General features: G+C 39.8%; 1 protein-coding gene across 3 annotated transcripts in view; it reads left to right on the top strand.

Annotated features, from left to right (window-relative positions):
• Window positions 1–22,643, top strand: part of DROSHA (drosha ribonuclease III) — a 118,341-nt gene that overhangs the window by 72,976 nt on the left and 22,722 nt on the right. The window contains exons 23-27 of one of the 3 annotated variants that reach the window (XR_016280552.1): window positions 9,848–9,918; window positions 11,265–11,309; window positions 13,072–13,229; window positions 14,310–14,448; window positions 14,531–14,588. Coding sequence is in view for 2 of the 3 variants with exons in the window: in XM_089516589.1 (XP_089372715.1) it covers window positions 9,848–9,918; window positions 11,265–11,309; window positions 13,072–13,229; window positions 14,852–14,957; window positions 18,092–18,233 (522 nt within the window). In the remaining variant the exon portion in view is untranslated. Of the gene's footprint in view, window positions 1–9,847; window positions 9,919–11,264; window positions 11,310–13,071; window positions 13,230–14,309; window positions 14,500–14,530; window positions 14,589–14,851; window positions 14,958–18,091; window positions 18,234–22,643 lie in introns of those variants that run through there. The other 2 variants (XM_089516589.1, XM_089516591.1) reach the window with 2 other exon arrangements.

Here is a 22,643-nt window from a genome sequence, read left to right as displayed (position 1 = left end):
ATAAGCTAACAGAATACATTTAAATTAGCTTCCATATGTGGGATTCATTGTGGGGCAGTGATGAAAGGAGAACCATGGGCAAAATGAGAAAACAAATTAAAATTATTATTACTGTTATTTTTTTTTAAAGAGTTGTCAGCTTTAAAACATAGGGAAGGGGTTGAGCATGAGGAATGGTAAAGCCAGACAGAAGTGTATTGGAGTAACCAAGTCTAGGTAGGATGAGAGACCTAAGCAATATTTTGTAGCAGCAAGGGAAAGGAAAGAATACTGAGAGATATTGAAATACTGGGATCAATGAGATTTAATTACAGCCCCCCCAAAATTAATATAAATAAATAAGAAAGAAAGAAAGAAAGAAAGAAAGAAAGAAAGAAAGAAAGAAGGAAGATGAGTCAACAAGAGTTTCCAAATTACAAACATGTCAATAGAGATACAGAAAATCTCCCTACGGATAGGAAAGGAGAGGAAATAAAGGACACAACAAGAATCTAAAAAAATAAATAAAAAGAAATAAAAAATTGATTTGATATCAGTTCATTTTCCATTTTTTTTAAAAAATAACATAAGATCTAAAAAACTTGCAGAAATCTGAACTGAGAGATACACTTGGAGTTAAGAGCATGAACATTACAATTAACATTAAAAAAATGAATAAGGGAGTACAATAGTTAATATGTCAAGCATTAATAAGGAAGGTTATGGCTGGAGCCCCCCCCCCCCATCCACCCAGGAAGAATAAAAAGAGATAAGAACATGAATGTATGGAATGATAGCAGAAGGAGAGAAAGTAGTAATAGACTCTCTAATTAGAAAGGTGGAACATTTAAAAAGGCAGGAACTAAACAGTAAAACCACAACCAAATATGATATTAAATAAAGGAAGAATGAAGTGATCAGAAATCCAAAAAGCATATGAAAGATCCCCAAAGCAAACAATAAAATAATGGTCATAAGACTGAGCCAACAAAACTGCATTCAAAGTACAGTGGATCCTTGGTATCCGCTGGGGTTTGGTTCCAGGGCCCCCCGGATACCAAAATCTGTGGATACTTAGGTTCCATTAAATACAGTGGCATAGTAAAATGGTGTCCCTTATCTAAAATGGTTTCAAAATCAAGGTTTGCTTTTTGATACACACACACACACACACACACACACGCATGAATAGTTGAATCTGTGGATAAAGAATCCATGGATACACAGGGCTGACTGTAAAATAAGGAGCAGTTTCAATAGAATTGCCTGAGTAAAACAGATTAGAAGAAGAATTTGAAAAAAACAAACTACTAAAAAGAGGAAGGAGTTATACAAGCTGCTGGACATAGGTGGGAATTGGAAGGCAAGGTATATACTAAAAACTCCCATTGTAGCACTGGAATATAAATAGGGGAAAAAGAAAGCAAGAGCTATAATTCAATGTTGGACAGAGAAAAAGAAACAGACCTTAGGGACAACAAATGACAGACAAGCAGAGATTAAAAGGGATTCGTTTTGTGATATCTCCCCCTGCCCCACAACTAAAACAAGAAGAAATAGATGAGGGGAGAAACACCCCTTGTGTATTGGCCAAGGGAAATGGGAAAAACGAAATTTTCTGGATGAAAGAGCAACAGGAGCAACAGCATCTAATGGGAAAATCCATGTTTCAATAAGTGCAAAACAAGAAAAACGATAAGAGATAGCGAGATCATTAAGTACAACAGCTTTATTAACTGCCAACTGACAGTTTAATAAAGCAAAAGAAATGAAAGATGCAGCACAAAAATAGGAGCTAGATCAACATAGCAATGTTGTGAAGGGTCAAGATGATTCCTAGCAAGTAAAAGGAGAATACAAGGCATGGATTCCCCATAAAACACCAGAATGGGGGGAAATGCCATTCTCCAAAAAAAGGAAAGAAAATAAAAAGTTTAAAAGGTGGGAGAGGGGGGTATGAGGGGGGAGGAGAACATTAAAACTGATGAAGATTAGTTCATAAATCATGCATCAGCATAGATGGGCAATCAAGAACTCTTATTAAATCCCAACCCTGAAAGACAAAATTTATCTCTAATGGTTGCAATGGCAGAGTGGCACTGAACAAATATCTCTGTGGCATCAGTGAACAAAAGCAGGGCATCCTTTTTTCTTTCTTTTATTCCTCTTTACCCTTGTGGACTGCACCTATCCCTTTTTTCCAAATCCCAAATATTGTCCCCCTTCTGTAATTGGATAGGGTGACCATGCCACCTGGAAGTCTTCTGGGAGTATGATTTCCATGGGTGGATCCCCCCCCCCCCCAGCAATAGTATGGGGGAGTTTAAAGGCTGCACAAAAGGCCTTTGTGAGCTACATGAACTCTGTGGAGGTACGGTTCCCAATTGCTGCTCTATAGGATCCTGAGTCTCAGATGATATCAAAAAGCAGTGGAATAATACGATTTATACCTTTAGTCTGAAATAATGGTAGCTGCAATGTAGTGCTTCTGCCTCTATCATGTCCTAGACCTCTGCTTTTTCTCCCCAAGTTTTAGGCCTTTTATTAAATCAGACCAATTGGCCCATCTGTTGTTATCTGTAACTCCAGTTTTTATTTCCTAGTCTTACATGGATCTCCCTGGTGTTCCTTGGGGGTCTTCCATCCAAATATTAACCAAGCCAAACTCTGCTTAATTTTTGAATGAAAGGAGATCAAGCATGCTTACAGTGATATGATGAGGATTTTCTATGCCAATGATAACCAGGATTCATTTTGCTGTTGTTGTTTTTTAAATAAGAGCCCTGTAATCTACCTGCCAGAAACATGTAGAAAGCTCACAACAAGCAAATGTATACGAAAAGGCCTTCTTTCTGCAAATACGCATTCTGTTAAGATGGATACTAGAAATGGAATAGGGAAGAATCTATCACTTCCATGGAGGTGGTACCAATCCCTGTTCCCATGTTGCATTTATTAATTTTAAATAAATTTGGAATAGGGCTTTAGGGCTTTAAATAATGTTTGAATGGTGCTTTATAATCTTTAGGATTGTAGATTTATAAATCCAATAATTTGTTTTAGGTATCAGAACATACTACAGTCCACAATCTTTCCAGTCCTAGCTACACAGACTTCTTTAAATATATAGATATATGTGCCTTCACGTCACCTGTCGTCTTATGGCGATCACGATAATTTCAAAGGGTTTTTTGGACAAGGAATACCTGGATGTGGTTTTTCCAGTTCATTCCTCTGAAATGTAAGTGTATAATTTCAGATGGGGGAAGAGTGATTCTGTTGCTATTGTTATGCAATCAAGAGTTGGAAAATCTACTGTAAATCACCCCAAGATCTACAATCAATTAAGATCCATAGACAGGAAAAGTTACCTTTTTTCCCACTACTACTTAGAGAATCTCAGAGTTGTAGTCCCCCAAAATACTTTCCCCAAACTCTGTGCCTGCCCAGTCCTGTTCTGTTGTGTCTCTTGGTAGTCTAACTTCTCTTGACTTATGTGATGGGATACAAGTGGGGAGATTTCCATACATAGAATTGACAGTGGTGAAGGGACAGAAAAGAGAAGAATGCAGGGCAAGAGGGAGATAGAAGAGCTTGGTCAAAATCAGGCTGGGTACATGATAGAATATCTTCACTTTCACTCTCCTGGGTTTTGTATTGCCTTAGAATTTTTATTTTTTATTTTTTGCTTTTTACAAGGTAACGGTTATATGGATTCTGCCTTGGGCTATAATGTGTTTCATCAGATCAAGATAAGGAGGGAAAGCCATCCTTTTTAACTCTGCTCTGCTGCTTTCCAAATGCTTTGATGTTTAATGTAAAAAAGGAAACTTGGGTAGCAGGGGGGGAGAGATGAGCAAAATATATGTATCTGCTGTGTTGTTCAAATGCTCCCACTTTTCAGATGAGGTGATAAGGACAGGACTGGTTTGTTTGGTTCCCCCCCCCCCCCTTAGTATTTGGCCTAGGCTATTGGCCTACAAGATCAGATCATTTTCATGGGGATGGGTGTCTTTTGTTTCCTTTATGTAACAGGATAAATAGGAAAAACAAGCTGGCTCATGAACATAGTAACGATGAGGCTCAGTTGTGTTTATTCTTTGTTCAGGGTTCCATGGCAGCTAGGGAACTTTGGTTATCTTGGCGATGTCATGGCCAACCTGTTCAACAAGGGTGCCACAAATCATTTCCTGAGAATGCCATGGGGCCCATCTAGTGCACCCTGCAGTAATTCCCCAACTTGTATGCCCAGATGTTGATGAACCATAACTCCCAGAACTCCAAATGTATCTGAGGAAGTAGACTCAAGTCTACAAAAGCTCATGTTGCAAATTTCTTTCTTTCAGTTAGTCTCAAAGGTGCTACAAGAACTCTCTACATCCCAGAACTCTTGATCACCAGACATGCTGGTTGGGGCTTATGAGAAGTGAACTGCAATCACATCTGCAGATCCAAGCTTAGAAAGCATTGCTATGGGTTTATGGTCCCCACAGTGCTTTGGTTTTGCCTGTAGCCTAGCCTATTTAACAGGGTAACAGTCCACAGTGCAATGCAATAAAAACTAGAAGGAGTGGAACTAGTGGAACATAAAATACTGCCTTATATTATACAAACGATGGGCCCAAACAGACAAGCCAAAATAAAGCTGTTTCGGATCACTTTGGAGGTATGCTGTTTAAATGATACATGCATCTTAAGAGGCCAGAAGCTGCGCCAAAGCTGCACTCCAGTCCTTAGGACTGGAGTGTGGCTTTGGCATGGTTTCTGGCCTCTTAGGATGCATGCAGCATTTAAATAGCATACCCCCAAAGTGACCCAAAGCAGTTTTATTTTGGCCTGTCTGTTTGGGCCCTATAAGTCCATCTAAGCCACAGTTATCTATGCTGTCAGGAACTCTCCATGGTTTCAGGCAGAATTCTTTTCCATCAGTTGCTACAAGATCCTTTTAACTTAGGAGTGGGCAAAGCACAGGCCACATGCAGATCCTAGCAGAGTTCACAATCGTCATCCTCCAACCCCTGATAAAAGACTCCAAATTGTATCCTCCCCCAGCCACTCTGGGATACACAATTCACAATTTACATACTATTCCACCCTAGGCCTGATTTAAGCTTTCCAACACCCTTTTTTTTAGAAACCAGAAGTGACACGTCTGAGAAGCGCAGTTTGTGATGTAGGGACAAATTAATCCAAAGTGTTGGACAGAGTGCAATCCTTAAGGGTCTGGAGGAAGATCAGGAAACCCTCAGAGAGATCCCTTCTCTGTTTTAATTGGAGATGCCAGGGTTGTGCTTAAGCATGGGTGCTGCACTACTGCATTACAGCTGTGTTACTTAATCAAATCCAATTCTTGAAAGGAATGGAGGGGTGAATGCTGCCCGAGTCGCAGTTTATTCACTGGTTTATTAAGTGCTTCATTTTCAACCTCCCCTGACAGAATGAATCTTAGGGTGCTACAGAATGTCAGGTTGGATGTTACAACAACAACAAAACCACACAAACAAACACACACAGAGGTCCTTACATGCTCACCAGGAGACATTGCACATTTTTCTTGTAATGTCTGAGCATGATTCATTTCTCCCTTTCAGACATGAGAGAGGACATACAGTGCTTCCTTGTTGTCTGAAAATTTTTTAAGGTTCATAGGCAGCATCTGCACAGCAGAAATAATCCAGTTTGTTGCCATTTTAACGTCGATGGTTCAATGTTATGGGATTCTGGGAATTGTAGTTTTGTAAGACCTTTTTCCTTTTCTTTCAGAGAGTTCTGGTGCCACATCATACTGCAGTTTCCAAGTTCCCATGGCATTGAGCTATGGTAGTTAATGTGATGTCACATTGGATTGTTTCTGCAGTGTAGCTGCAGCTATAAACTTTGGATATTTTTTTCTGATCTTCTTATTTCATTTATATATTGTAGCTATAAATATGGATTGGTAGGAGATAATGTCAGTTTGAGCTGTGTTATCCAAAACATATGCAAGCAAGTCACTGGAAATAAGAGTGCTAATATTTTTATTGCAGCTTGGAATTCAGGTCAAGCATTGGGCCTTGTTTGGATTATTTTTTTTAAAGGAGGATAGACACAAGTGGACTCATAAGAAGGCAATAAAGATGATTTCAGGTGGCAATGTTAAAGATGCTTACTAGGGAATAATATATTTATCACTGTATAGTTCTGAGTAAAAATGAATGAAATTGTACCTTAAACAGTTGAAGTTTAAGCTATTTAATCCACAGGGTTTTGTCTTGAGGACACACTTCTTTAAGCCTGTGATTACGATAATGTGTTACCATCACAGAGAATGAAAAATGGGGGGGGGGGGGGGTTTAAGATAATGTGTTACCATCGCAGAGAATGAAAAATGGGGGAGGGGATCGAAGTGATCTGTTCTTGTAATAGGAATCCCTCCTACACTTTTAATAGAAAGTGCAGAGCCAGCGTGGTGTAGTGGTTTGAGTGTTGGACTATGACTCTGGAGACAGGGTTCAAATCCCCACTTAGCCATGAAACCACTAAGTGACCCTGGGCAAGTCACATTCTCTCAGCCTCAAAGGATGGTAGTGGCAAACCCCCTCTGAAGAACTTTGCCAAATTACCCCATTATAGATTGGCATAAATGAGAAATGACATGAAGGCACACAACAACAACAACAACAACAAGAACAACAACAACAAGCCTATGGCAGAATTATGCCTACTCATGGTCTCTGGCACCATTCCTCTCTCCCCTGTGCATGCTCACACAGGTGTAAAACAGCCTCTGTGCATACAGACTTAAACACAGAAGCATATGGGGCAGGATTTGTGTCTACAAATAAATCCATTTTGACTCCCTCCTTTCATATGGAAAGAGGATACTGAGTGAATATTGGGTCCCTACATGTTGGGCTACAGCAATCATAGTCCCCAGTAACCAGTCATTCTGGCTAGATTATGATAGGAGTTGAAATCCAACATCATCCAGGGACCTGAGTTTAGGAACGACCAATCTCACCATAGATACGCCTAACAGTTCCTTCAGTCCTTTGAAAAGCTACTTATCTTGGAATTTTAAAGATATCAGTATTTATGTTTACTGAATGATGGATAGGCTAAAATAGGCATTCTCTGGGCTACAATGTGCCTGGACAGCATACAGAATCAATAATCCACTGGCAGAGCATAGAAAAAGATACAAAGATGCAGTGGTAAGCTTTCAGCTTTCATACAACATGACAAAAAGTGAGGCAGGCATTGGCCATGTTTTGCTTCAAGAGACTGGACTATGTAGATGACAGAAGGAATAGTAATGCACTAGCCCTCCTGAGTGGTAGAAAATAATTAAAGAGGTGCGTCGGAGCAAAGGAAATACAGTCATCTCTCCATATTTGTAGCTTTGATATTTGCAGATTTGATTATTCACGGATTTCATTAATATGTTCTCTCTAGGACTGTCTAGGTCCTCCAGTGCAACTCTGTTGTCAACTTTAACTAAAAGTTTCACTGAAAGACCATTTGTAGCTACTCCAGTGCTATTCTACAGTCAGTGTATGTTGGACATTGACCTCAGAGTTGCACTGGAGGACCTAGAGCAGGGGTCGGCAACCCCCAGCCTACGGGCCAGATGCAGCCCGCGGAGGCGGCAGGACCGGCCCCAGCCCGGTCCTGCTGCCGCCGCCTCCGCCTCCTGGGCCGCGTGACTGCACTGCCCTCCTCCTCCACCACGCAGAGGAGGAAGAGGAGGGCAGCGCGGCCTGGGGCAGAGGAGGCAAAGGGGGAAGCCCTGCGCTGCCCTCCCTGCCTCCCCGTGCGGGCCCATGCCAGCCACCTCCTTCTCCTCTGCCTCCTCCGCCCCGCCCCCAGGCCGCGTGGCGCATGGAGGAGGGGGGAGGAGAAGAAGGAAGAGGAGGAAGAGGAGAAGGAAGAGGAGGAGGGGGAGGAGAAGAAGGAGGAGGGGAGGAGGAAGAGGAGGAGGGGGAGGAAGAGAAGAAGGAAGAGGAGGAAGAGGAGGAGGGGGGAGCAGAAGGAGGAAGAGGAGGAGGGGGAACAGAAGGAGCAGAAGGAGAAGGAAGAGGAGGAGGAGGGGGAGCAGAAGGAGAAGGAAGAAGAGGAGGAAGAGGGGGAGGGGAGCAGAAGGAGGAGGAGGGGGAGCAGAAGGAGGAGGAAGAGGAGGAGGAAGAGGGGGAGGGGGAGCAGAAGGAGCAGGAGCAAGAGGAGGAGGAGAAAGAGGAGGAGGGGGAGCAGAAGGAGGAGGAAGAGGATGAGGGGGAGCAGAAGGAGCAAGAGGAGGAAGAGGAGGAGGGGGGAGCAGAAGGAGGAGGAGGAAGAGGAGGAAGGAAGAGGTGGTGAGTGACCAGAGGTCTCAAGGTTTTAAAAAAATTTATTTTGGTGCTTTTAATGCTAACAAGTCTCCCTTGTTTTGACAGTGATAGTGTGATGAAGATGATGATGATGATGATGATGATGATGATGATGATGATGATGATGATGATGATATGAGTCAGCTTGAGAGGCATGCAGGCACTGTTTCTTAAGCCAAGAGAGTGTCACCTTCCAAAGTGTGTTTTGGGTGCTTTTAATGCTAACAAGTCTCCCTTGTTTTGACAGTGATAGTGTGGTGTGATGATGATGATGATGATGATGATGATGATGATGATGATGATATGAGTCAGCTTGAGAGGCATGCACGCACTGTTTCTGAAGCCAAGAGAGTGTGACTTTCCAAAGTGCCTTTTCTCTGTGTTTTTGGTTCTTTAATGGTGATATTGATATCAGAAAGCCTCTGAGGCAAGGCCAATGTAAATTGCTGTGATTTTTACAAACTCATGCGCAGTGAAGAAAAACCAAAGTCCCTTGACCAAGTACACACTTCTGAGAAGTACACTTGGTGCAAGAACTGTGAAACCACCTTGACATGTTCAATATGCATAGCCATGTGAACCCATGTTCAGTGTGAAACCCAAAGAGTTTGGTTATGCAATAAGCCTCTGAAATATGCAAGAGATTGCCATGTTAAGTAAAGCCATGTTCAATGCCCAAATGTGCTGTTTGGAATGGGGGGAGGGGGGGGTTGGCCAGAAAGGGAAGTACATTTCTGCCATCTGTCTAGGAAGAATGCCCAAATGTCCTCCATTTTGATCATGCCTAAGAAACATGCATTTATATTAACTTTTTTTTTAAAAGCATCCAATTTTTTCGCATGTCCTCCATTTTTAAAAAATGTGTCCTACATTTTAAAATGTTGTCCTATATTATTTAATTATTTATTTTTTTGCTCCCCCCCCCCCCCCGGTTGTCTGGGGGACACCAACCCGGCCCCCGGCTCAAAAAGGTTGCCTACCCCTGACCTAGAGATTCCTAGAGAGGTGTCCTCTCAGGGAAAGACATGATATTTTTGTTATTTGCGGTTTTTCCATAGTCACGGGGTCTTGTTCCCCTAACCCTAGCGAATATGGAGGGACAACTGTACTTTTTTTTGGACTATGAATTTTGTGGTCCAAAAAGGAACTTTTTCAGTCCCTAGATATAATTCATGTATATTTTCTTACTGTTTGAAGTGTTGAGCAAAAGAACAAGCTGTCCAGGGATGCTTTGGGATCTCTTTCCCAAGTAGTTTCCCAAAGAGTGGATTCAAATCCCAACCAGAGTATGTCTAATGTATGGAATTCTGGTACCTATGTGGGCTTAGAGTGGATGCCCCATAATATGCAAGCTGAATTATTAACTCTTTGCATTGAATATCTTTTTCTGACACCCAGGTCTTCCTGAATGTTCATAGCAGTGAGGCTGTAGCACTGTGGCTCATTTTCAGCCACAAGGCTTGCAGTTTGTTTTTCCACAAGTGTTAATATGAGTGTTTCCTATGACAAATTTTGTTGCACAGGGGCAGTTTACTTAGAGGGAAGTCTTGAAGAAGCCAAGGAACTATTTGGACGCCTGCTCTTTAATGACAAGGTATGACTTTATCTGTGACCTGGTTATGCTAATAGCATGTCTTTTACTTTGACAATCGATTTTTGAGTTATGCTGTGTTGCATTAAAGCAAGTATTTCAAAGGAAAATTGAAAGGATTCCCTGCCGTTCAGACTGTACTGGTTCTGTCTAAGGGGGAAAAGAAGCTGTTTATTGTAACTCATAGTATGCTTCATTCTTTTCTGGAAGACTCAGTATGTGGGGAGAGGGGATGCTATAATTCTTAGAGGAGGTACTTGTCTCTTTCCCTACCCATTGCTTTTCATTTACAAGCCCCCTCCCCAGCTGTTTTGACATAAATATTGGGCCACCCCCAACTGCTTTTATCACAGCTTGACACAACATGCACTCATTTGTTTGTTTACAGCATTTGTATGCTACCCTGTAACAAGGCTTGACAGGGTAACTCACAACAAGCAATCAAGCTATATTTTAGTAACAATAAAATGACAATAAAAGAATAAATGGCAGATGGAACACATCAGAGGAAATTTAAAAGAGTGGAAAGCTAAGACAGATGAAAAAGGCTTGGCAAAATTTAAAACGGTGATGGTGGTGGTTTGCCTTGTGGCAAAATATTAAGCCATGACAATATTCCAGATTTGAGACCACAAGACTGAGTTTGAAAAGTAAACCCTAAACCTTTATCCAGAAATTTCTGGCAGCCTATGATCTAGTTTCCTTGCTTGCTATTTACTCTGCCAATCTGTTACACTCTTTTTCACTGTGTCTAATCCTGAAAGCATTCTCACCTTTTTGGCCTGGCTGCCCATAGCGTAGTCCTGATCAGAGCTTGGAAAATTGGCCATTCTGGCTGCAGGAGTGTTGAAGTTATATACCCCCAAAACACATACACACACACGTATTCAGGTTTTGACACACGTGGTTTTCTATTTTATTCCACTTTATGCATAAATTTGATATCTATATGATATAATTGTATTATGTTGTGGCCATTTGGTTGATTTGTGTTGAGGTTTCCCTCCCTCCCTCTTTTCAAGATTTCATATTGCTGGAGATGACTGTTCTTGTCGTATAGTTAGAGAACTTTAAGCAACAAAAATGTAACCAGTTATGTAGTTCAAGAATTGTATGTGCTCTCTCTTCACCTAATTGATGTGAGCTAAATGGAAGCACTACAGGCAGTTTGAGCAGAACAGAGAATACCCACTTAAAAAAAAATAGTTTGCCAGCATTATTGAATTTGCAATAAGCAGAGTCAGCATCTGAAACCATTTCAGTATTTCGCAGAATGACATTTTATTTAGCAGTGTGGAATTTGTTAAATGACTCCCTTGAGCTTTAAAAGCGTCTCTCGATATTTGCAGGACCTGCGGGAAGTATGGCTTAATTATCCGCTACACCCTCTCCAAGTAAGTGTCTCCTTTTTCACTAACGGAATTCAGAGTGTCTTTTTATTATTATTTTTTTGTTCCTCAGGATGTCTTTTATTGGCATTGAGCTGTGCTGAAGTCTTTGACCGTTTAACAGGTACATGGCCTTTGCGATTTTCTGCAGCTAATAAGTGTTCAGAACTTTATTTCAAGGGCAGGCAAGTACTTTAGAGCAGAGGTAGAGCAGAGATATAGGCAAGCAGTAACATGACAGGCTGGCATCTGTCACTTCATAGCTTGGTGGAGGACTGGCAGGCTGGTGGAACTGTGTGATAGCACAAGGGAACATGTGTGAATCCCTCTTTGCCAGTTCATCTTCACAACCACCCTGCAAAGTAGATCTGGTTGAGAAAGAGTGATTGGTCTGTCGACTTATGGTGACCCTATGAATTTCATAGGGTTTTCTTGGACAAAGAATATTCAGAGGTGGTCTTGCTAGTTCCTTGCTCTGAAATATAGCCTACAGCACCTGATATTTGTTAGCTGTCTCCCATCCAAGTACTAACCAGTGCTAACTATGTTTAGCTTCCAAGATCAGATGAGATCTAGGATATACAGGGTTCTACAGCACTATTATTCCACTTCAACTGTCATGGCTGGCTACTATGGCATCCTGGGATTTGCAGTTTCAGGAGAGATATTTCAGATTCTCAGAACTGTAATGTCTCATTAAACTACAGAATCCAGGATTGCATAGGATGGAAGCATGGCAATTAAAATGGAATCATAGCATTATAACTATGCAATGTGAAAAAGCCTCCAGTCTAGCACTATAATGGCAACACCATACTGACTCATAATCTAAGCAGAATTCTGTTTTCATCTTTTTAGAAAGCATTCCATTAGGTTCTAGCAAAAATAATTCAATTTGAATATACTAAATTAAGAAAAGTAAACAGAGGAACTGATAGTAACATAAAATTTAAATCCTTTTGAGGAAGACTTTTTAAAGTCTTAAAAAGGGAGTCTCTTTATAATCTATAACATACAGAATGAGCATTCATAGCCTAGCTGAAAATAGTTTTTTTAAAAAGAAATAATACAGTCAGTCAGTAAACATCAACTAAAATAGCAAAAGATATGATGAATGAATGACCAAATCAAACATTTGGGAAGAACTAATAAAAAATGTAAGTGGTTGAAAAAAATAAGAGAATGAATAAATGCTTCACATGAATGTTAAGATTGGTCCCAGGATCACTTTCATCTGAGGAGAATGTTCCAAAAACCACAACAATGGGCCCATACAGACAGGCCAAAATAAAGCTGCTTCGGGTCACTTTGGAGGTATGCTGTTTAAATGATGCATGCGTCCTAAGAGACCAGAAGCTGTGCCAAAGCCACACTCCAGTCCTTAGGTCTAAGATGTGCTTCCCCTCTTTGTGGGTGAGTGAATCGTGAAACTGTTCCTATGTTTGCTGTTTTTCACAGGTTACTGAATTTGCTCATTCTCTCTCTCTCTCTCTCTCTCTCACACACACACACACACACACACACACAACTTCAGAATTAACCATTCTCTTTTTTCCTTCAAGAGAGATGGAGGTTCTGTTTATGCTTTATTGAACCAATACTGAAGCCATCAAAAAATCTTTTTCAGTCCCATGTCAACTCAGTAATGTATACAGTATGGATCATAGTGGTCCATCCTATGCTAACATCACCTTTCTAAATTGGGCTTAAATCTTTTCTCTGACATTCATGGTAACTTCCTATTCTTACTGTTGATATTTATTTCCAGCTCCAAGAATCCAATACTGACCGACAGCTAATTGAGACCTCTCCAGTTCTCCAGAAATTGACAGAATTTGAGGATGCCATTGGAGTTATTTTCACTCATGTTCGACTTCTTGCACGGGCTTTCACTTTGAGAACAGTTGGATTTAACCATCTGACTCTGTGAGATTTTATTTTAGAGGGATTTGATGCATTTTCTGTCTGTCAGACAGACTGAGAAGATATTCCACTACATCACAGGCGAGAATCATGTTCACCTTCAAATATTGTTGGGCTGCAATTCATTGCCTTCCTTACTGTTGCCTGTGCTGGCTTGATCTATTGAGACTTGGAATCCAACAGTATCTAAAGAGCTGCATGATTCTCATAGCTGCTCTGCATGTAAGAAGATCACATTAGTAATTTGTTCAGGTCACATTTTAATGCTTTATTTAATGTGTAATTTTGTACACCCTGAACCAATGCACCCAAGGCAGATATATATCAATATGAGCAGCTTTCCAAATTATACTGCATAGTTTTGCAATCTTTTAATCCATATGTTGGGGGAAGGTGCAAATACAAAACTATATGTTGGGGAAAATACCATGCTCAAAATATACTATAATAGTGAATTTAGCTAGCCAAATGCATATATGGAGCAGAGTCAAGCACAAAAATGTGTATATTAGGAGAAACACATCTTAGTTAGTTGCATGGGATTACAAGATACCATGTTGGTTAGTTGTGGGAGGAAATGGTCTTGTGGCACTTGAAAGACTAAGAAGTATTATTTGGCACATTCTTTCTTGGACTGCAGTCCGTTTCATCATGTGCAAATGGGCCTGCATCTATTGAAGTGGATTTCAGTCCACTAAAGCATATGACAAGTAAAAGCTGTTTGCTTTGTGGTGCCACAAGACTGTAGTTTTTACTAAGATAAGATATGTAGAGTGCTTTGAACAGATCAAGAAAATGCTAAATAAATATTAAGGTTTAGTTCACACATGATTGTTTGTCACCTTAAAGTCTGTAATATTGTACAGACATTTGCAGAGGTAAATGAACCATTACTGATACGACATCACAGCAATAAAATTTATGCCGCCCTTCACACAGCCTGTACTTTCACTCAAGTTAATCCACACTCTTCACTCCCAGCCATCAAATGTATAAAAAAGTTAAGTTGAAAGGAACTTAATTTTTGTTTATTATTGTTACATGTGTTTATATCACCTCCCACTTCTCGTGACCCTTTCATAGGATTTTCTTGGCATGGTTTATTCAGAAGAGGTTTGACATTGCCTTCCTCTGAACACAGCCTACAACACCTGGTATTCTCTGCCACTTTCCCTTCAAAGTAATAACTGGAAACCTGACTTTGCTTAGCTTCCATGCACATGTAAGCCCTCTCTGTAATATTTTAATTCTAAGGAGTTTTACTCTGTAAACTAGTATAACTAGTGTTATTCTCCCTTTTGCAGATTCTTGATGTTAGGGGAATTTTCTGTTTGAGGTCACAAGCCCATCACAGGACTAAACCACCTTGGAAGTGACATTAGCAGTGTTCACACAAATCCTTCTGCACATCAACAGTATGTGGGAAGGGAGTTAGTTAGGATTGCACTGTGTAGTTACCCTGCCAGGCACTCATTTGGTAGCCATGTATAGGGACCCTATGGACATATAATAGTATACTTCGGCCTCTTCCACATGAGGGATAAACTTTGTCAAGGCAAAGTGGGTTCCCCCCCCCCTTCATTTTGACAGTTTTACTGATGATCTTTTCTTGTTTCATGTTTCAGGGGCCACAATCAGAGAATGGAATTCTTGGGTGATTCCATTATGCAGTTAGTGGCCACAGAATACTTATTCATACACTTTCCAGATCATCATGAAGGCCACTTGACGGTGAGACTATCATTGATAGATTTTCCTAGAAGCAGAACTGTGAAATAATGTAGGGGGTGTGAAGGGGAGACACAGAAGAAGTGTTACTCTAGCGAATTATTCTAGGCTTACTTAATATCATCAGCTTTAGTCCACTGTATGCTTTTAATAGGCTTCAGTCAATTTGAAGATGTGAATCTAGCTGCAATCAAGGAAATTTTATCTATAGAGCTTAGGTACAATGCCATCTCTTCTTTAAAACAGATCAGTGGCTTTAATAACTGCAGCAATTAACTTGTTCCTTTTAAAACTAGAGATAATTTTTGTTCATTGGGTGGAAAGTAAACGCCATTGAAGTAGACAGATGCCATTAATATGTAGTATTGTTTGGTTGTCATTGTTCAGGACTAACAGATAGCTCAAGCAGCTATTTTGTCTAGATTATCTTTCTTTCAAAATGATATTTATTTATAATACTTGTCCTTGCTCTTTTTTGGAGTTCCATTGATCTCCCATCCAAGATACTGGTGAAGCTGATAGTTGCTCAGCTTCAATAATGATGTAGGAGAGTCAAGTGCCCCTACATTGTCTAAATGACTGCATTCTTATTGCAACCTGTTTACCCTATGGGGCTTCACTGAGTGTTTTCCAAGCATTCTGTAGCTAAATTGCCCTATCTATGGCTCTGCTTTGTGGCTGAGTGTAGCATAAGATTGAAGAAATGAGCTAGATAAGGGATGGCAATCATACAGTCCTCCAGTTGTTACTGGGTTGCAACTCCCATCATTCCTTACCCATTGACTATGCTGACTAGGGCTTCTGGGAACTGCATTCCAAGAATAGCTGGAGGGCTGCATGATTCTGTACCCTGATTTAGAATCATAAAGTTACTGGTTGCCTTTGTATTACCTAGAAAGGGTGTTACTTAACTACCTACCAGATGTGACTGCCAATCTTGTTTAATAATTTGTTTTCTAGGAGGAAAGTCCAGCTTGAACCTGCAGGTCACAATTTTACACTGCTGCACTATTAATTTCCCTCCACTATCACCAACTTTTCTTCGTCTTTGGAAGAGATTTTAGTCTAACAGTACCAGAACCTTAGTTTCAAAGAGTTGTGTGCTCTTTGAACCTGTAGCTGAAGAGGCAGTGTTTTAATGTTTAACAAAAACTACGTTACCAGATGTCAGTGCATTCCCTCCTCCCCTTTATTACCTTGATGCCCTTGAGCTAGTTTTTGCCCAAGACCTTCTATTAAACATAATTTGGGTATATCTCCATTCCTTTCGCTGTTGAATAAAATATTATATGTTAAATTTCTTATCAACAGGCCTGCCCCTGTCTGAGTTTTCTTTCATCTAATCAAACAGAAATAATCTTTTTTAAAAAATGCTTTTATGTTTCATGCATGCATTACCTTCCATTTCACAGTATTATTGTCTTCTCTCAGCCACCGCCCATATCTTTCAATCTTTATCAGAAATTTCTCCACCTTGGCTATTCATCCAAGTCTTCGCATCCTATGCAAATTTCAACATGTAGTTAAGTTTTTGCTTTCCAAGCCAGTGATTCATAGTGGAAGTTGTCCCAACAATAAGTTACATGCTTAGTCTTTTGATAAGTTGCTGCTGTTAATTAAAGCACTTGGCTCCCTCATCCTGTCAACCAGTTCTTGGGTCTCACAGTGCTTAATTTCCAGTTGCTACAGATGGCTGCTTTTGTTAAAAATTAGCACTGCTCACTTCTTACAAAGGCCACTTTGGTACCAACTTATTTTGTCTGCTTGAGAGGATTATATATTGTCAAATCTATTTACGTTAAATTGGGCAAAGCCATAATAGCATTCAGAGATCCAGAATTAGAATGATAAGTCTATAGCCAAATAACATGATCCATACAACATCCTTTTAAGAGTCGGAAAGGATTATATGTAAGGAGTACCATAGGCATTTCTGTCATTAGCAGATTACCAGATTTTATCTGCTATTAAGTAGTTCTTCCTATTTTCTATGCACACCAACTTCCTCAGGTCCCCTTCCCAAAAAAATCCTAGAACTAACACTCTTTTTCAGCCAAAATAACTGTAGGGTGTTTGGCTTTGCAGTGAAATGTTGTCAAGTAGCCCCCATTCCAAAATTTGTCCCCAAAATAAAGTGACCAGAATATCACTTCTAGTTTTGGAAATGGCAGTGATGTGATCCATCAGGCATCAGAAAAAATAGAAGTTTAGTGTTATGGTAATGAGCCATTACTCCCTGCCCCCTTTCAGTAAGGTAGTCAGTAAACTTTGTTTGGAAGATTTCATTTCTATTTTGGTTTTGTTGTTGTTGTTGTTAATCATGGCTTATCTTGTCAATTGCACATGACAAGTTGTGATCTTAACTGTGGTTAGTGGAAACAAACAAAAATCAGAGTATGGTTTATGATGCTGGCTTGTTTCTACTGACCACAGTTCTTACAATTTACTTATTTATTAATTATAACATGAACTTAAACAATCTAATTTACAGTCAAACTTACATGCATTCAAAAGATAAAAAGACAGAAGGAAAAGGAAAAATATGCAAGGGATCTGTAGCAAACACATAAGGATGTCACAGAAGAGCATTCTGCGTAGAAAGAGCAGAAAAAAAACATTTAAAAGCCATTCCCATTATCACTTTGGACTACCCAGCATTGAGTAATGCCCTGTTTTTTAAATGCCCTACCTTTTCCCAAAAAATTAGGACTTGAGGTGATTGGCAATACAGTTGAGTAAGTACAATTGATATTCCACATTTACAGGTTTTACTTTTGCTGATTTGAGCAACAGTGGAGGTGGCAGGAAGCCCTACCAGCTGCCTGCTTCTACTTTGCAAAGGATCTCTACCTCCAAAAAGGCATTCATAGTGGGTTGAATCAATGGCTCATACTTTTTGTGTGTGTTAAATATTGATTTGGGGGTGGGGGTACATTTATTTGCAGTTTTTCCACTTTTGCTGGGTTTCTGTGTTCCTAACTCTGTTAAATGTAGAGTGCTGACTGTACAATTGAAGCATGACGCATATTAAGTACCAAAATTGGATGTATATCAGTGGAAGAAAGTATGGTAGCAAGCTGCTAGTATTCACTTGACTAAAAGGGCATTTAACTGAGTTGGATCTGTTCTGTTGGTAGCTGTTGCGGAGCTCCCTAGTCAACAACAGGACTCAGGCCAAAGTGGCAGAAGAGCTGGGCATGCAGGAGTTTGCCATCACTAATGACAAGACCAAACGACCTGTGGCCTTGCGAACAAAGACACTAGCTGATCTTTTGGAATGTGAGTATTAATGCCATTGCATCATTTTCCATATCAAATATACTGCACATTTTTAATAAGTTGTACAAGGAGGTAGCAAGTGCAAGTGGGTCCCCTGTGCAACAAAAGATGCTTTCTTGTGACCCAGTAGTTAAAGGACCACATCTAGTGGATATAAAGTACCACTGAAGATCTATTAAATGTTCAAGGTGAAATTTTAAAGGAGATATGTATGCTCTTCTCTGTTTTTCCTTGTCCAAAAAGATTTGATCAGCATTTCTTTGTTTACCTGTCAAATAGCAAGTGAGTCTCCATGGGGCTTGAAGATAGCATAAATGGGGATTATAGCATTTTCCCGTGAAGTAGATTAGGCTGAGGGAGAGTGACTAACTCAAGGTCATCCACTGAGCTTCTAGCCTATCTACTAGCAAAAGAACGAAGCATTATGTGGGTTGAAATAGTCAAATACACAAAAACCTTCAAAGTTACATTATTGTCAGCGTTGGCCATATTGTGCTCGCATTTCATAATGCCTCCCTACAGCCCCATGACGTAGGGGTCTGGCCACTCTGTTCCTAAGTAGGGGGGCTGCCCCACAGAGAATGGGCAACCCTGTCTGTATGTTGGATTATTCCCCTTGTCTTCTAGTTGCGTCCTGGTTTGAAAGATCTACTACCTAGCGAAGGAAGATGGTACTGCAAGCTTAAAAGACACAACCACATTAAAATTAATTAAGATATTTTAAAACCAAATGACCTTGAAGTGCATACCTCAAGGGCCCCCATATTTTGCATGCCAAGTAACAGATGTGTATGGTTGATCTGTTTGGAAATCTGTTTAGCTGCCATGGGAAACAGCACACTGGCCTAAATAGGCCTTTGATTTGTTCCAGCAAGGTTCTTGTGTTCTTTATGATTTGAACCTCTTTCTCTCCAGAACACATGTGCTACTATTCAATGTACAGCCATAGCTAGGTAGATGTTTTTGAGATTGTTTTGGTTCTGGTCTTTACTAGCAAATGAAAAAGAGTATGCAAAAATATCCTCCTACTTACCTCCTGGTCAGTTTTGCTTCGCTAAACTGTAAGTTCTATTATATTTCTTTTGTTTCTCAAAAATATGCTTTGTGGTGTGTGTGGGTTTTTGTTTTGTTTTGTTTTGTTTTGTTTTTGCAAAATGCCCATTTATTTGCCATTCAACCAATTAATTGGTACTAATGGGAAAACAAGGCATAATCCTTCTGCTGATCTTAACCATGGGTACCTGTTAAGTCTCCATCAAGTTAAACCGTCAGTCCCATTCAATCTAGTTTCAAGTCTTTTTAAAGATGAAACCCCTGGTTATTTTAATGTTCTTGCAAATTAAATCTTTAACCAAGATGAAGGTTAAGTGAAGGGCAGGTGTGAGTTTTCACCAGAGGGGACAAACCTGGAAGAGGGTCCATATGACCCTGAAGTTTTTTTATTACAAAAACCAGGAGCATTACATTGGCAGTAGTTCTTAATGTCTCTGGCAAGAAAGGTAACATTGAGGTATTACCTGCTCTTAGATAGCCCTATATGACTAAAGAGACAAAGAAAAATATTTCATTTGAAATATAATCACATTGCAATTTCATAAATGGCATTGTTTCCAAAGGTTCGCTGTTTCCAAAACTATCCAAATGCTGAAGTATGACTCACCTTTCCATTAATTTTAAGGGTTGTTTTTTTAAAAATATCTTCTCCATTGCAAGTGAAGTGGCAATAAATATCAGACTGAGGAAGTTAATCTCTATCCAGAGCATTTTAATACATTTAGTGAGTTGAACAGGCCCAGTGCCACTTGCCAAATCCTTTTAGTAAATGGAAGTTTTTCACAAACAATCATGATTTATAACGCAAACATTGAGAGTGTATACTTTGCCTTGATTTATTTCTAAGAAGTTATAGTCTGCTGGCTAAACCACAGGATTTGAACAGCTGGCACCACCCCAACACTTCAAAATGTTTCCTTTTATTAATTTGTGAAGATGTTGACATTTTCAGTGACTTCATTTTCAATTCTTGTCAAGAAGGGGAAGTTAACTGTTACAGCACAAGATATGTTTCCCAGTTGCTTTCTATTAGATTAGCTCCAGTAAACTTGTGTTCTATCTAGTATGAATAGAAGCAGCAAGGAATGTACATGGCTTGGGAGTATTTTTCAGTCAAAACAATTAGTAAGTCTGAACTTAGGGAACAAGATGGACATGGTACTTAGGAGTAAGTATAGTAAGGATTAGAAAACTGTGGGCCCTCAAATCTTCTTTGGTGGGCCTACTGGGTTGTCTTGTCATCACCTAAATTTTGCCAGCAAAAGCATCAAAATAGCACAATCAATTTCAAAACCACAAAGCCAATCCACTTCTGTCCCTGTCGCAAACCAGAATACAGTACAAGCCTTTGCTGTCCCAGCAAAACTTCATTTGCCATGGTGTTTCCTTGTTTTTTCAAATCCTGCTGTTTTTCAGTGATCTATCTTCCTAACAGGTGTATCTTCTGGAGCCCTATTTTTAGGGGTGGGTGTGTTTTCTTAATGACAGTTTTGTCCATTACTATTGTTAGCATATTGGGGTTATTTGCAATTGGGTTCTATTTTCTGGGTTGTTGTTTACCCGGTGTATATTCTTTCTCTAAAGCTGTGTCATGAGGCTGATTCTGCACAGGTTGCTTTCCTATACTAAGGGAAGCTTCGGGCAAACCTAACTGGTTAAAACACCTGCCTGTTGGAGTGAGTAGGAAGAGTAAAAGATCAGAAAGATGTCTTCTGTTCACTACAGAAAATGAAAATCTCACAATAACGACCAACAATCCCGTTTAGTGGCAAACTTATATGTCAGATTTATGGTGAATTGTCTTGTACTGCAGAAAGAAGCCAACTTTGAGATACAGTACACTGCAAAACATAGGAATGTCAAAACGAGACACATCTCAATAAAATAGGACCTTGAAAAAACAATAAAGATGTTGCACAGCAACAAATTTTCACTGAAAAGCACAGGATCAGAATATTATTATTCATGCAACATATGCTCTTTGTGAACTTTTGGCCAAAGAACAATTTGTGAAGTAGTACATTACAACCAGCGAGCCAATGTAGTATAGTGGTTTGAGCATCAGACTATTATTCTAGAGACCAGAGTTTGATTCTCTGTTCAGGCATTGAAAATCACTAGGTGAGTTTGAACATGTCACACCTCTCAGCCCAGAAAATCTCATTATAGAGTCACCATAGATCAGAAATAGCTTGAAGTAACACAAGAACAACTACACATTACAACCACTTCAACACTGTTTGCTCCAGAGTAATGGAAAATTGTCTGGGGATATTTTTTTAGAGTTGTTTTTTTTAAAAAATATATTAATTTTATTTTAAACAAAATAAACCATAGTAAAATATCTACTCATAATATACATCATACTAACTTTATAATATACATATTCATATACCTAAAAAAAAATCCTCTCACCAATATAATCTAATTCTTAATTCTTAACTCATTCAAATTTTTAAAGATATTTCTTGCATTCTATCTCCACACTTCACAATTTACAATATCCCATTTCCTTCAATTCCCTTCTAATCCCTTCTATTCTCATCAATTCCCTTCACTAATTTTCCTTTCCTTTACCTCTCATACCCCTGTTTCCTTTCTTTTCCTGTTCTCTTTCATCTTCCTGTCTTCTCAATTCTTTCCTTTATTCAGCTCTCCCTCTTCCATACTCCACACTTCAGTCTCTTTCATTTACTCAACCCTTCCTCACTTACTCTAACCTTCATACACTTTCCCACAACTTCATATACTTACTGCTACATTCTCATTTGTTCCCAAATCTAATTCCTGTTCACCAGTATCTTTCTAATCTTTCTTGTTTTATGACTTCTTTCCAATGATTTCTTATTTATTGAGCTCTATATATTATCCTTGTAAACATTCCTTTTATATTCTTAAAAGTTTTCTATGGCCCGGAACAGATGGGCCTTTGCAGTGCCCTCGTCACATACGAGGTTTGCCTGGCAGGTGGAGTGCCCACATGCCTGGCAACTGTGGCGCGCCCACCAGACGGGGCATGTAACAGTGACATTGCAACTGCGCCGCTTCCAGACAGGGCAGCACAGCTGCAACGTCAACCTGCCGGCTCTGGCGCTTTGCGGTGTTGCAGCAGCACCGCAAAAAAGAGCCGCTTCCAGGCGTTCCTTTTTTGCTCCGCAGCAGCGCCACGCAATTTGGTTGCTGCGACACTCATGTGGAGCAAAGAGAGGTGCCAGGGAGGCGCCTCTTTCTGGCGGTCTATACTCCGCCTATAGGTTTTTCTAAGCTATGATTTCTATCTTATCCTTACTTTGTATATTCACCCTATTCTTATCCACCCATATATCTTATTGCAATACTTTAAAAAATAAAAAGCAT

Source organism: Sceloporus occidentalis, unplaced genomic scaffold (genome assembly GCF_023333645.1).
Source record: "Sceloporus occidentalis isolate IW3139 unplaced genomic scaffold, rSceOcc1.0.p SCAF_3, whole genome shotgun sequence".
Lineage (NCBI taxonomy): Eukaryota > Metazoa > Chordata > Lepidosauria > Squamata > Phrynosomatidae > Sceloporus > Sceloporus occidentalis.
This window is presented reverse-complemented; position numbering and strand designations above follow the sequence as displayed.